This window comes from Diplotaxodon limnothrissa, linkage group LG7, assembly GCF_057381915.1.
Source record: "Diplotaxodon limnothrissa isolate DT_005_m linkage group LG7, D_limnothrissa_male_GT1.1, whole genome shotgun sequence".
NCBI lineage: Eukaryota > Metazoa > Chordata > Actinopteri > Cichliformes > Cichlidae > Diplotaxodon > Diplotaxodon limnothrissa.
In genome coordinates, this window is record NC_140602.1 from 64,081,928 (window position 1) to 64,096,362 (window position 14,435).

The 14,435-nt window shown below is 38.7% G+C and overlaps 1 protein-coding gene across 1 annotated transcript; it reads left to right on the top strand.

Annotated features, from left to right (window-relative positions):
- The first annotated feature begins 634 nt into the window (after window positions 1-634).
- Window positions 635-13,175, top strand: gnsb (glucosamine (N-acetyl)-6-sulfatase (Sanfilippo disease IIID), b). The gene is made up of 13 exons (XM_085358686.1): window positions 635-955; window positions 2,293-2,352; window positions 2,943-3,146; window positions 3,526-3,591; window positions 3,668-3,766; window positions 6,078-6,245; window positions 7,058-7,140; window positions 8,315-8,433; window positions 10,260-10,363; window positions 10,482-10,583; window positions 10,657-10,767; window positions 11,353-11,463; window positions 11,571-13,175. Exons 1-13 carry the CDS (start codon window positions 764-766, stop codon window positions 11,724-11,726), a joined length of 1,575 nt encoding a protein of 524 aa, XP_085214812.1. The 5' UTR covers window positions 635-763; the 3' UTR covers window positions 11,727-13,175.
- Window positions 13,176-14,435: the final 1,260 nt, after the last annotated feature.

A 14,435-nucleotide genomic window follows, 5' to 3' on the forward strand; every position in this document is an offset into this window, starting at 1 on the left:
AGTTACTATATGAGTTTATTTGATCATGTCACCATTTTATGGGATTTTAATGTGACAGCGTGATTTTGCACATAGATACGAATACCAGTGTTTAGGTTTAGGTTAGTTGTTACAACTGTTAGCTGTTAGTTCTGAAAGCATAGCACTCATTTTATTCATATTTCTGGACTGTCTTTGTTGTATGTTTTAGTTTCATAATCCACCTAAAAAAGTTCAGGAGGGAGGCCAGTTGCACACCTGGATCCTCATCCTGTTGTTATGTCTGCTAAACATGGATCACTCTGCTGTTTTGTTTAAGGGAGATGGCGTCCCTGCCATGGCAAAGATAATAAAAATAATTTAGATTTTTTGAATAGAAATCCTTAATACTTAAATAGCTTAACGGTGCAAACATGTTAGCATCAAAATATTTTCAAGATGCGGGATTAGTAAAGGATATTTTATCTCGTAATATTTCAGGATTGGTTTTGTTATGCTTGGTGACTTAATGTCACTATTAAACTTAAATAAATGCAAACTAAAGTAATAAAAGCACTCTGAAGCCGTGCTGTACACGGTGTTCTCAGTCCTCTCTCCTCCCACTCAGTGTGATCATATGATCGCAGACTCTTAATCCACTTCCTCAAACTTTAAAACTACCAGTGTGTCCGGTCCAGCCGGATCGCGCTCATTTTCCAGCAAGCCTCCCCTGTGCAGGAAAGCAAAGCTGCTGAACGGCAGCGGTGGCTTCGTGTAGCACCAGGCCCGGCGCTGTGGTGTCTCAATGGCAGACCTGAGGATCAGAGCTGGTGCGACCAGAAGCCCACAGAGAGGAGGCGGACACTCCGCTGCCTTGTCCCTGGTCACGCTGCTGTCTGCGCTGCTCACCTGCGGCGTCAGGTGTGCAGAAAGCGACAAACCGAGCAACATTATCCTCGTGCTTGTCGACGACCAGGATGTTCAGATAGGTGGGATGGTGAGTGAATTCACTCTAGAAATATACAGCCTGTCATTCCTCAGAGACTTGACAGTTTCTGTAGTGAGGTCATGCAGTGCTCATACTGTTTGAAACGTCCTGTTTATGGTCACCTGATACTGAGTTTAGACAAACACACGCTCTATTTTCTTTCTGTTTTGCGGGCTAGCTCTCAGATTTAACCTCCTCGGTGCTTTGAACCTGTTAATCAGTTAGTTGAATAGCTGAACTGTCAGATGATGAAAGAATTACAAGAATTGTGGGAAGTTTATGACTTTTGAGAAAGACAGGCTGGATATATAAAAAATAATAAAATTGAGCAAATAAAACTAACAATTAAAAATGCAATATATGCGAATTTGTTAAAGATACAAATGTGCGGTCACAGTATTGATCTGAGACTGAACTTAAAGGTCATTTTTGTGATTAGTTTGTACATATGTGTTAACTAAAAGTTTCATCAAAGGTGCTTGCTGGGCTGGTGTGAGGCGACAGTGCACGAGTGTGCCACCCACGCTCTTCATACTTTTTTTTTTTTTCATTTGTCAGGCGTCATTGGAAAAAACAACGTGTTTTTATGAGTTGCAGCGTTAAATTATGGCTACAGTATCTTGTGGTACAAGTTTGTATTACACGAAACTACAGCCAGGCCCGAGGGCCTAGGACCTTCAGTTGATATCTATTCTACACAACATGCGGATGTTTTCTACATGAAATAATAGCATTTTTTTTTATGAAATTTTGTTAGGACCTACTTGGTTTTGGAATTAATCTATTTGAAACTCTGGAAGTTACGACAAGTGTTTTTAACCTAAATGTTAAGTTCAGCTTCTAACATGCTTGGAAAGCAGATGGGTTCTGAAACAATTGCTCAGTTAACTCTATTCCTGTTTCAAGTCCTACATCTGTTCCTGTGTGTATTTTTGCTTATAAGTGACGTGCAACCTTAAAGGTCTCTCCAGTATAAGCACATTTATGTTTGCAATATTTTGCTCAGAATTGAAAGCATTTTTTTTTTTTTTTAAAAAAAGGAGAAATCTGGAATGCACTTAATGTATTTTCAAAAGCTGGTACCTGTTCTTATTAGGTCCTGTGAAATTCTTTACCAGATGTTTGGAACCACCAGATATTTGAATAATCCACAAAGATCCATTCACAGAAAAATGGTCAGCTGATCAAGTGTTTAGCTAAAAGAGATTACTTTATGTGCCTTTCTAGTAGATGTTTCGACAATAGCTAATACTGTCATAATGTTTTGAGTTTGTGCTTGTAGCATCTATTACTTCTCCAGTACTGTCATTATGGTGTGAGTCACTTTGTCTGTTTCTATTGCACAGACACCAATGAAGAAGGCAAAAGCCTATATAGGAGACGAAGGAGCAACATTTGTGAATTCTGTGAGTATCTTATGCAGTACATATACTTTTACTAGACTACATTTCACAGGGAGACATTTATTTTATTACGTTATATTTTCCGACAGTTGTAATTACTTGTAGATTGAAGTGTCACACAATAAATCACATTACAAGTTTATGAAACAATATATGTTGGTGAAAATTAAACCACTGGTTCCCAAACGTACTTATTATGACTTCCTTTTACAAGTGTCTACTTGGGGAATCCTGTCATTTTTCAGATGTGAGCAGTTTGACTAAGAAAGAAAAATTCTTTTCTTGAAGTGTCAGAGCAATTGGTGGGAATCACAGACAAATACAATATATAATATTCTGATATGTTGCCCATGGTAACGAAGATATTATGATAATAATGAATCGGATACATCAAATCTGCAAAACCACATACATTGCACGACAATAATCAAAGATATGGCACAAGATGTGTGTATGAAAGCAAAACTCAAATGTTCTTGAAGCACTGTTTGCACCAGTGATTACACAATAAATGAGTCTCACATCCTCCTTTCTGCTGTCACGCTTCTCTCCCTCCCCCTTTCTCCCTGTTCTCACTTCTTCCTCCTGCGAAGTTCACAGTCACGCCACTGTGCTGCCCCAGCAGGAGCAGTATTTTGACAGGTCGATACCCTCACAATCACGAGGTGAGAAACAACTCCCTCAACGGGAACTGCTCCAGCCTTCAGTGGCAGAAAGGCCCCGAGGCAGAGGCCTTCCCCACCTACCTCAACAAACTGAAATACCAGACATTCTTTTCTGGGAAATATCTTAACCAGGTTTGTACATGTATATACTTTTATAAGCATTATACATGTCCAAATGCTTCCAAACTTCAAAACACACAGGCAGTACAATGAATACACCGTGCTTATGACTGATTTTTTCTGTTCTAAATGTTGAAATATTGTTGGGAGCCCAACAGTGTTTGTGTTGTGTTTTCATTTTATTCACTCACGTATTTGGCAGAGACTGTGACATATCACAGTCAGCAGATACAGCTAATGGAGATACACACGTCCCACAAGGTGACTCAGCAGTGATCGCTGACTCATTACAAAACAGTATTCTGCAGGACTGTCAGTATGAAGCCCTGAAGATGCTTGTTACATCATTTCTCTTGAAGCCGACTGAGCTAACTGTACCTTCTACTTTCAGTATGGTAGCAAAGCAGCAGGAAGTGTTGGCCATATTCCACCTGGCTGGGACCAGTGGCATGCACTGGTGAGTCACAAGTAACATGTACATGCACAATTTCTCCTAAGTACTTCTGTCATGACACCTTTTGCTGCACTTACAGGTGGGAAACTCTCAGTACTACAACTACACTCTGTCAGTCAATGGGAAAGAAGAAAAGCACGGTGACAGTTACGAGGACGACTACCTCACAGACCTCATAGTGAGTAGTAATCAGACCCTCAGATTTGAAGTGGAGGGAGTTCATTACGTGGTTTATGTGGTTCATTTATCTTTGGTGGTTGATTTACCTGACTCTTATTTTGAGCATTCAATGCTTTCCAGCTAGGTGCTGTCCTTGACATCATGTGTGATATTACTTGATATCATTCAGCCGTCTTGAGTCTCTTGTCATTGGAGACCTTGTTTTGTCCAGAGATTATCTTTGAGCTGGAGGACATGGAGCAGACTGAGATCTGCCTTGATCTCGCCTTGAGGCGACTTTTGTTGTGATTTGGCGCTATATAAATAAAATTGAATTGAATTGAATCTGTTGCCTCATACTTCAGCTGGCTTTGCTGTGCTGAACATGAAGCTGATTGCATTTTAATTAGTGTCATAATGTACTTATGGAATAGTTTAAGGAAGTGTGGATAGCTCCCTACTTTACAACAATTATATGGTGGTGAATTTTGGTGGAACTTCTAAGTATTGGCAGTAGGGTCATGGTTGCTTTAACAACTTGTTGGCTATAGCTGCCAGCCATCAGCTCAGCTTCACATATACTGATTCATGTCACTAAACTGGACCTCATTTTTAATTAAATTATCTGAAAATAATATGAACTGCTGTCTGGTAAAGACTATCCAAGACGTTTTGGTGGCTGAAATTCTAATATTTTATTACTGATACTTTGCAAAAATGAGCAGGTATGCCTCTGTGCGGTTTGTTGAAGTCATTGGTGGCTGGTGCCTGTGTGGGGTTTTTTTTTATTTTATTTATTATATGGTGAACACACATGCTTGTGCATGCACATGGATATGCTTTCTATTTATTACTGCCACACTGTGGAAATGTGGCAGTAACAGTATGTGGGAAATATTGTGTGTTTTGGGACATTTGAGGGTGAATTTACAAAAGAGGGTATGGTTGTTCACCTCTGCAGTCAGTCAGCTGCTGGCATAGAAACATAAAATGTGGTGTTTTTCTGCCAGTCAGCATTGTGACAGGTTAATCATCAGCTAATGCAGTAGCTGGCGATAAAAGGGTTGCAAGAAAGAAGCTAATATTAGAAAGGGCTATTTAGTTTCTGTGGGACGCATTACATTACATTCAAGTTTTGGTAAAAATGTTTGGTTTCTTTGTGTTTATATTTAAGGTTTAAATTTCACGCACTTGCTGCTTATCAGGTGACTCAAAGAATTTGTTTATCTTACTCTAAATTTAGTTTATGAGAGCTGAATGATCTTTGTCACATGTGCTGTTGTCATGATTGCTTGCAACAAAGAATAACGGTGGAGAGAAAGAATTGGTCCAAGGTGTGGCTTCATTTCATGAAGAAAGATGATAGTAGTCCTAGTTTTAATGTCTGTAAGCCATCAAGGCAGGTTCGAAATGTCAGTGATTTGCTGACACATTCATCCACACAACAGGGAAAAGCTGAGATTCAGCATGAGAACTTCTGTTTTCCAATCAAGTTTCATGTCTGTGACCGAACATAAATAGCTCTTATTATAAAAATACTCCCACATAGATAGGCTTGGTGTCTTTTTTTTCTTTATAAAATTCTATTCTGTAAAACAGGGAGGGAGCATTTTTTTAGCCTTGCTAACCACCGCTGCCCCACTGGCTAGTAAGCTGACATGTGAGTGATATTTGACATTCAGCTTTTGTTGATGTGTTACATCAGTTTTGTGCTTCTGTTTAAAGATGATGAGATGGAAGTCTTGAAAACAGTTTTCTTTTATGGCACAAAAGGGAAAACGTAAATGAAACTTAATTAACAGGAAAAGATGTCATTGAAATTGACTGTTATCCTTGAATTTTACAGTTTGTCCATATTTTATATGGTTAACAAAATAAGTAATTTGCACCCTTAGAGTCATTTGAATTTTTGCAAACCCTTGCTGGTTAATATTTCACTTTCATTTTGACTCGAAGTTGGTTCTGTTGTGCAGCTGCTGTCCCACTGGCCAAAGAAAGCAGTAGTTTATGTGTATATATGGGCTCTCATACTAACTGATCTATAAATCTTAAACTTAGATGGCAAAAACTAAAATCAAAATTACATTTCAAATTGGGGAAAAAGAGAGTAACAGCCTAGAACGGTCCACTGTGGCTTTTGACCAACTGTATTTTTACATCCCTGGGTGATAATGACTTTCAGATGGCACTTTTGTAGCTTACATCATACATTTATACAGTTGGTGTTCATTTCTTTACAACTCTGCTTGTTTTTGCCTAAGCTAAGCTTTTAAAGAAATGTAAGTTTTGCAGCAGTCATGTAATAAGTCTGTGCCTGTTTGTCAATCCAGCTGAACCGGTCTCTTCACTTCCTGGATGACAGGAGCCCTCAACATCCGTTCTTCCTGATGCTGTCCCCTCCAGCTTGTCACTCCCCCTGGACTGCAGCGCCTCAGTACCAGAAAGAGTTCAAGGATGTCCAGGCCCCTCGAGATGGCAGCTTTAACAAGCCAGGGAAGGTATGCCTTTTCAAGAATGTTATGCTATGTGTCTGGTGAAGTCCAGTTTTAATCATTTAAGGCGACTGGCAAGAGTAAAATCTTTTTTTTCGAGGCAGCACCTTGAAACAGTGATCCATGCTTTTATTTCTTCCCGCCTGGACTACTGTAACTCACTTTATGTGGGGGTCAGTCAGTCGTTGCTCTCACGTCTGCAGCTGGTTCAAAATGCGGCTGCACGACTCCTAACAGGAACTCGAAAAAGAGAGCATATAACCCCCGTGCTGGCCTCTCTGCACTGGCTGCCTGTGTCTTTTAGAGTTAATTTTAAAATTCTTATGTTTGTTTTTAAATGCCTTCACAGTCTTGCCCCACCTTACCTCTCTGAGCTTCTTCATCCCCACATACCCTGTCGGTCTCTCAGGTCAGCTGACCAGCTGCTCCTGGAGGTACCGAGATCCAGGAGGAAGCTCAGAGGGGACGGGGCCTTCTCTATTGTGGCTCCAAAATTATGGAATAATTTGCCCATGCATGTTAGAGAGGCCCCTTCACTGTCCACTTTTAAATCACGTCTTAAAACCCACTTTTATTCCTTGGCTTTTAACCTCAGTGAGACTTAGTTTCTCTTTTAATTGAAGTAGTTATTTAATTAATGATTTCACTCTTCTTTTATTTGTGTTTTATTTATATCATGTAATTTTATTTTACAGTTCCAATGTACAGCACTTTGTGTCAGCTGTGGTTGTTTTAAAGTGCTTTATAAATAAAGTTGATGATGATGGTGGTTTTTAATTTTGTTTCTAATGAATCTTTTATTTTTGTGAATGCTTTAGGATAAACACTGGCTGCTGCGCCAACCTCCTAATCCGATGCCAAACAGCTCAATCACTTTCCTGGATAATGCATACAGGAAAAGGTACAATTGTTAAGCGTACGTCTCTTTTTGCATGAAAGCGCATAGTTCGTAGAAGACAAAGTCAGAATAGTGTCACCACTGTCAAACAAGAAAATGTAAAAAAAAAAATGGTAAAACTAGTTTTGTTTTTGTTTATTTTCTTCTGTCTTCCTCCTCCCCTCACCGCAGCCTTGTTCTGCCAGAGGTTTCTTCCTGTTAAAAGGGAGTTTTTCCTTTCCACTGTTGCCAAAGTGCTTGTTCATAGAGGATCATCTGATTGTTAGGGTTTTCTCTCTGTTTCCTTTGCATTATTGTAGAGTCTGTACCTTACAATATAAAGCACCTTGAGGCAAGCGTTGTTGTAATTTGACACAGAATTGAATCGAATTGTAGTTTTAACCTCATGAGCCAGCAGGGATAAAGCATTAATATATTTTAGCTGTTAGAATTCTGGAAATCACTCTTTGCTGCATCCTCTGATTTACAAAGTTTTTTTTTTTTTTTTTTTTTTTAATCAATTATTTATTCAACTACCTCAGAGTTTTCTGCATGATGCTTTTGAATTTTATGGTATTGTATTTTTAAAAATATGGAAAGGATCCTGTGATCATCCTCCCTATTTGTCTTCATTGGGGTTGTTGAGGTCAACACCAGAGCTTTTTTTTTTTTTTTTTTTTTTTTTTTCCCCATAGATAAGAAATATTAGAAATTGACTTAGGAAGGACAAAGCCTTTCTTGAAACTGAAGTAAAATAGAAGAAATTAGAATGGGTACTCATTGTTTGGTCCTTTTTGGTCTGAAATTACATAACAAATAAACAATTAATTTTAATTGCTTGAAAAAAAATTGCAAATGACTAAAAGTTATGAATAAAATTTGTTCCAATGGGTTCAGGAAAGCAAAATTCCACACTTGCAAACAACTGGAGATATTAAACCAGTCTAAACAATTTAGAAAACAAAATCCCTGAATCATAGGAGTAATTGCAGTTATCTGCAGTTCCTCAGTGGTAAAATCAGGATTTGTGTTCAGTCTGACATATTAAAGCCTATGTCTGCACTTTAACTGCATCTTTATTGATTTCTTTAAAATCCATTTTGTTTGTGTATAGATCCAAAATTATGAAAATCATATCAACATCCAAATATTTCTCCACCTAGCATGTACATCCAAAAACTTCTGATGTCTCTGGCAGGTGGCAGACCCTGTTATCTGTGGATGACATGGTGGAGAAGCTAGTGAAGAAACTTGACAGTATAAAGGAGCTAAACAACACCTACATCTTCTACACTTCAGATAACGGCTACCACACAGGTCTGTTTTTGATAAACTCCTCCATTTAATCTTCGATTAGTTCATGCTCTGTACCTTCTGTCTGTGTCATCTTGAGCTGGATTTATACTGCTGGGTTACAGAAGACAGTTTAATTTTTAATTCTTAGCCCCCTGGCTGCATTGCATAAATGCAAGTCACCAAAACATTTTAAGTTACTTTTAGGTCCTTTTTTATGGTTTGTTTTCTTCAAGAAATACCATGGGTAATAGAAAATAATTCAATTTAATTCAATTCAGTCTATTGATATAGCCCCAAATTACAACAGCAGTCACTTCAAAGTGATTGCTGGGTGAAGGTCCTACAATAATACAGAGAAAACCAGAACAAAAGAACAACACCCTGTTGGCAATGTTGGCAAAGGAAGAACTCAGGAAAAAACTTCAGGCAGAACCAGGCTTAGGGAGGGGCATCCATCTACCACAACCAGTTGGGGGTAAGGGGAGTGAGACAGGGATAAAAGACACACTGTGGAAGTAAACCAGAGATTAATAGTAATTGATGACTAAGTGCAGAGTGATGTATTAAAATATAGTGAGTTAAGAAGAAATGAGGGAAAATTCAGGTCAACTGATCCATCCCTAACTAAATGCTTTATCAAAAGTCCCTCTCCCTCTTAAAGAGGGTGTGTGTTTCCTAAATCCAAGGTGGGAGCTGATTCCACTGGAGAAAGGCACGAAAACTGAGGCTCTGTCTCCGTTCTACTTTAAAAAAAAAAATGATAGGAACCACGAAAACCAGCAGTCTGAGAGTGAAGTGCTCTATTGAGGTGATATGGTACTATGAGGTCTTTAAGATGGGCCCTGATTATTCAACATCTTGTATGTGAGGAGAAGGATTTTAAAATTGAGTCTGGATATAACGGGGAGTCAATAAAGAGAAGCCAGTACAGGAAAAATAAATCTCTTACTGTAAAGACACCATCCGACTCCAGATCATTGTCATGTACATGCGCTTCTAATAATGCTGAGAGATTTGTGTTAAAAAAACCCCAAAAAAACCAGAATCTGAGGCACTCTGCTGAACATATGTAATTGCAACATTTCTGTATCTTTTATGTTTAAAAAAGAAAAAATCTTCAGATTGGTTTGTCTTATATGAATGATAAATATAATAAACCCATATTGACCAATGACTGACCTGTCTGTATGGGATTAGTTCAGTAATAAAAATGTGCAAAAACTACAAAAACCTGTAAATAAACAGTAATGACAGCAACAAATAATCACCCAACTGAATGAAATAATTATTTTAAACCATCTGATGTTGTTTTAAAAGCAATAGCGGGTAAATTGTTTGTTACAGGTTACATTTGTGTTCCCCAGTCTGACCTGAGAGCTTATAGGTATTTGCACAGTCACCTGCCAGTTTACTGTGTACACCTTTCTTTGCATTGAAACCCCTTTTAACTGCAGTACTGCCCTAATTATTTATGGCCTAGATTCAACGAGATGCTGGAAACATTTCTCACAGTTTGCTCCATACTGACACGATTGTATCATACAATTGCTGCAGATTTTCATTCACAATGCAAATCCTCTATTCCACCACATCCCAAAGGCACTCAATTATGTGGCGAATGGAGGGCATCTGAATACACTGAACCCATTGTCTGTAAACCAGTTTGAGATGATTGAGCTTCGTGTAGATCAGCAGTATCTCAAATACTCAGACCAGTCCATCTGTCACCAACAACCATGCCACGTTCAAAGTCACAGAAATCACCTTTCATCCTCATTCTGATGCCTTGAGTTGCTGCCTAGTGATTGATTAGATCTAGGTGTAATCAGCTGTACTTGCTGTTCTAGGTCAGTTCTCGCTGCCCATTGATAAGAGGCAGCTCTATGAATTTGACATCAGGATTCCGCTAATGGTCCGCGGTCCTGGCATAAAGGCCAAGCAGGTGCTGCAGGTCAGAACAATACTCCACTAAAACACACACTCCAGCTGCTTAAAAGCATATTAATGTCTCTGGAACTGTTTTTTGTTTTTTACCTTTTTTTCCCCCCTCATGTCTTTTTTTCTTCCAGGCTCCAGTACTGAATATAGACCTGGCTCCCACCATACTGGACATAGCTGGAGTCAATCTGTCATCTGTGAATGTGGACGGGCAGTCTTTCCTCGCTCAGATGGTCAGCTGCTTCTTTACATTGACTCTCACTTATTTTTCCCTCATGCTAAATCTTAACCCAAATTTTATCTTAGGCTCCTTCATTGCGTAATGGCACTGCACGACCATACTTCCTTGTTGAGTACACTGGAGAAGGACAGCCAACGTCAGACCCTACTTGCCCTAAATTAGGTCCAGGAGTATCTGTGAGTACCTACAAAAGCAGGCTTCCTATTCTGGTCACCACTGAATGTAACATGCTTCCAGTTTCCAGTAATATTATAATCTCTGATTGAAAAAGGGGGAAAAAAAAGTTATTTAAAATAATTCCTTTTTTCTCTTCAGTGTCAAAGTATTATGATACCAAAAAAGGGAGCTGAATACAGTAGAAGTATTTTCTCAGCCTTTCCACTGTTTTCCTCTTTGCTTTTTTGATAATGCACTGAGGGAAGACTGGATGCTACTCACTACTTGACTTATAATAGAAACTAAACTATAGCCTGGCTCTATTGAGTTTCATGATGTCAGTACACAGTAACTGAAGTCAGTTAATTGTTCAGATTCTATTAATGGCTTGAGTTAATGGTGCAAATTTGTAAGGAAATTTCCAATAAGTGCCTTTTAATAGCAAATTCAGAATAGATGGCAATTTTCCTAATTGGAAACAACTGTGGACTAAAGCCTAAAAATAGGGTTCATGTTGCCACAAAACATATTGCTCCTGCCGATTCTGAAAGTTTGTTGCTCTGTTCCCAAGAAACCTTCACTGTAACATTTTTCACTGTCTTTAGCAATGTTTCCCAGACTGTGTTTGTGAAGACGCCTACAACAACACGTACGCCTGTGTCAGAACTCTGGACAGCAAAATGAACATGCAGTACTGTGAATTTGCAGACAGTGAGGTACTCCCGGGACTTTTTTGTGTGGGGGTTTTGTTTTTTGGACACATTTTAGTGAAAGTAGATGTGAAGCTTCTCAGTGTTTTGTTTTGTTTTTTTTACCCCCCAAGTCGTATGTAGAAGTCTATAACCTGACGTCGGACCCGCATCAGCTGGAGAACATCGTGAAGAAGGTGGATCCCTCCATCCTGCAGATCATGAACCAGCGGCTCATAAAGCTCCAGTCCTGCGTGAGTGACAGCTGCCGGGATTACAAGCAAAAATAAGACCGCCAAAGAAGCTGCCAAACGATGACCACACCAAAGTCTGAAAGGAGGGTGGGATCAGTCTGTCCAAATTTTTACATATATGAGATGAGATTCTGACAGGAAAAAAAAAAACATGGTTGACAAATAAAGTGACTGGTGGCTGTATTCCACTTAACTGTGTCAGTTTCAGGGGCCCAGAGTCATTACTTTCTTTGGAAATTTGCTCTTTTGATGACAGGGACACAAATTATGCAACTTGTTTATATATACAGATATATATGAAGCCACCACTAGAAGTTTGGTTAGCTTAGCCTGTATTTGGGGGAAGACAGCTTGCCTGCGTGCAATGATAACGCAATCAACATTTCGTACTATCTACCAGTAAATAGAGATGGATTGACATATCTGGTAAACACTGATATCAGCCAGTATCGACCTTGTTGATTGTTATCAGCGTGTGCACGCATTTGCACTAAATGTTCAAACATTTAAAAATCTAAAAGACTTGTCAATTTTTTTTATATGATGTCGATAAAAGCAAGAAAAAAGACAACAAAGTAAACCTTACCCAATCGTTATCAGATATCGGTCAAAATGTTGGATTAAACATCAGTACTGGAAAAGGGTTCACAGTTGGTGTATTATCAGTGTACTTTTCCTTTTACGAGTCAAAATTTCTGCCGTCTTTCTGAGCCACACTCGTCTAGCTTCTCTTGTAAGTTTACTTTTGTTTTTCAAAGGTGCTACATGTAAGCTCAGTGTTATGGCATTCCTCTACCTCTCCATCAAGTCTCTGCAGTGAAATGGTAGACCTTATTCTGCACTCTTGGTGATCTGTTGGAAGTTGGAGGAACATCCTTACCAAAATTGGCAGCTGGTGGAGAACTGGCTCATCTACTGCTATGCCAGGCTCACCAAGACTGCAGAGTGCAAGGACTAAGTCCAGGTTTTGGAGGGACTCAGTGGCCAGTCTTCAATTTGAAAAACGTTAGATGGGAAAGAGTTAGCTGCTTAGCAGTGTCTGAAATTCCCATATAAAATACTTGCGTAAAGCACCTCTAAGATAACCTGCTTTCCCCATGCTGTCATGTGTTTGTGTATAAACTGCAATTTTCAGGCATAGTCAGTGTCTTCTGAACATTTCACCATTCTCGGAAACACAAAATGTTTGATTCTTCTTCTTACTTTGATTGTGAGCAGTTAAGAGAAAGGTTTACTGCTACACTGAAACTGTGACTCATCATCATCGTCTTTGAAGAGTTGGTTTAACATTCTAGGGTTTCATTTAAATGCTTTCCATGAGTTGGATGAAGGGATTAATATGACTTAACTTTTTTTTTTCATTCAGTATAAACATACCACCAATTATTAGTTAGCCAGCACAGAAAATTTAAGCAACTGCATGTAAGTAGGTTTACACATGGTTATGCTAATCTGACCAAACCAAAAGCTGCTTCTAACTGTATAATGTGGAGATGTATTGTGTCAATATTCTTTTTTGTTTTTGTTCATTTTGCTTTTTTTTTTGCTTTTTTTTTTTTGTGGCAAAAGCTTAGTTTCCATAAAAGATCTTTGTACTCTCATAACTATCTCTGCAACCCTTTCAATGAAAGACAACAAAGTCTGAAATGTTCACCGTCCTGTATCCAGTATAACAGTTTATTTTCAGTATTGTGCCTCAGATTTGAAGAAGGAACTCGGCTTTTAAAAAACTGAACTCTTTATTACTAAGAGCCTTTTTTTAATTGGTAGCAGGAACACATGCTGATATTTTTCATATGTTTTCTTATTGCAAGGAATATATTAAGGGAACTTTTGCACAGTGATGTTTAAGATGAACACTTTAATCCTGTCAGCCATATGTTTGCACTGATGAGGTGCATGTGCCTTTAAAATGTGAACAAATCTGCACTGTGATGAAACTGATTAAATTAAATGAAACATTTAAATGCACTTTTTTGTAGGTTTCCTTCTTAATGTGACGTTGTAGTGGGTTCAAGTCAATTTCCTTGGGGGGGGAAAGTGTACATTTTATAGTTGGCCTAGGTGGCCAGCTTTAATTCCCCTCCAAGATTATCAGGTAATTCCTAAAACCTGACAAAGTGTTTTGATCAGCTCATCAAAGGTGTGTCAGGTAGAGTTACCTGTGCTTACACCAAGATTGACATTTGGCATAACTGAGCTCTGATTCTTTTCTTAGCCTGGCTACAGAGCTGAAAAGAAACCTGGGGCTATTCTCCCTTTACTTATGTTAGTTTCCTTTATCACTGATGAATAGTAAGATGTCTTAGTTTTGCAGAGGACTTTTTAAAAAGACTTTAACATTACACCTTAAATGCACATTTGAGTTATACAACTCAGTCAAGCATCTCTGATGCGTTGCCTTCTTTTGCACAGTGAAGATGGAACACCATTAGCAAGATAATTAACCTTTGAGATTTAAGTTCAGGTAGTGTTGTGTTAGCATGTGGCTTTGGAGATCATAATAGAAGAGGAATCAATTAAAGACTCTGGATTGAAAACTAATGAGACATGTTTCTAAAGACTGTAGTCTAAAACAAGACAACCACTAGAACCCTGCAGAGGACTGGACTATGAAGCTGCAGACCAAGAAAAACTTCACCACAGAGGAGACATCGTGAAGCCAGATGGAAGTATGCCAAATACAAACTGAGAAATATTATACATACTGGAAGCACATCCTTTGGTCAGATGAGAAAAAACTAG

Bases quoted from the DNA above. Each gene is read 5' to 3' on its own strand.
- gnsb (XM_085358686.1), top strand. From the start codon at position 764: ATGGCAGACCTGAGGATCAGAGCTGGTGCGACCAGAAGCCCACAGAGA. The intron at 3,592-3,667 runs GTGAGTCACAAG...CTGCACTTACAG, and splicing joins GGGACCAGTGGCATGCACTG to GTGGGAAACTCTCAGTACTA. The intron at 10,364-10,481 runs GTCAGAACAATA...TTTTTCTTCCAG, and splicing joins AGGCCAAGCAGGTGCTGCAG to GCTCCAGTACTGAATATAGA.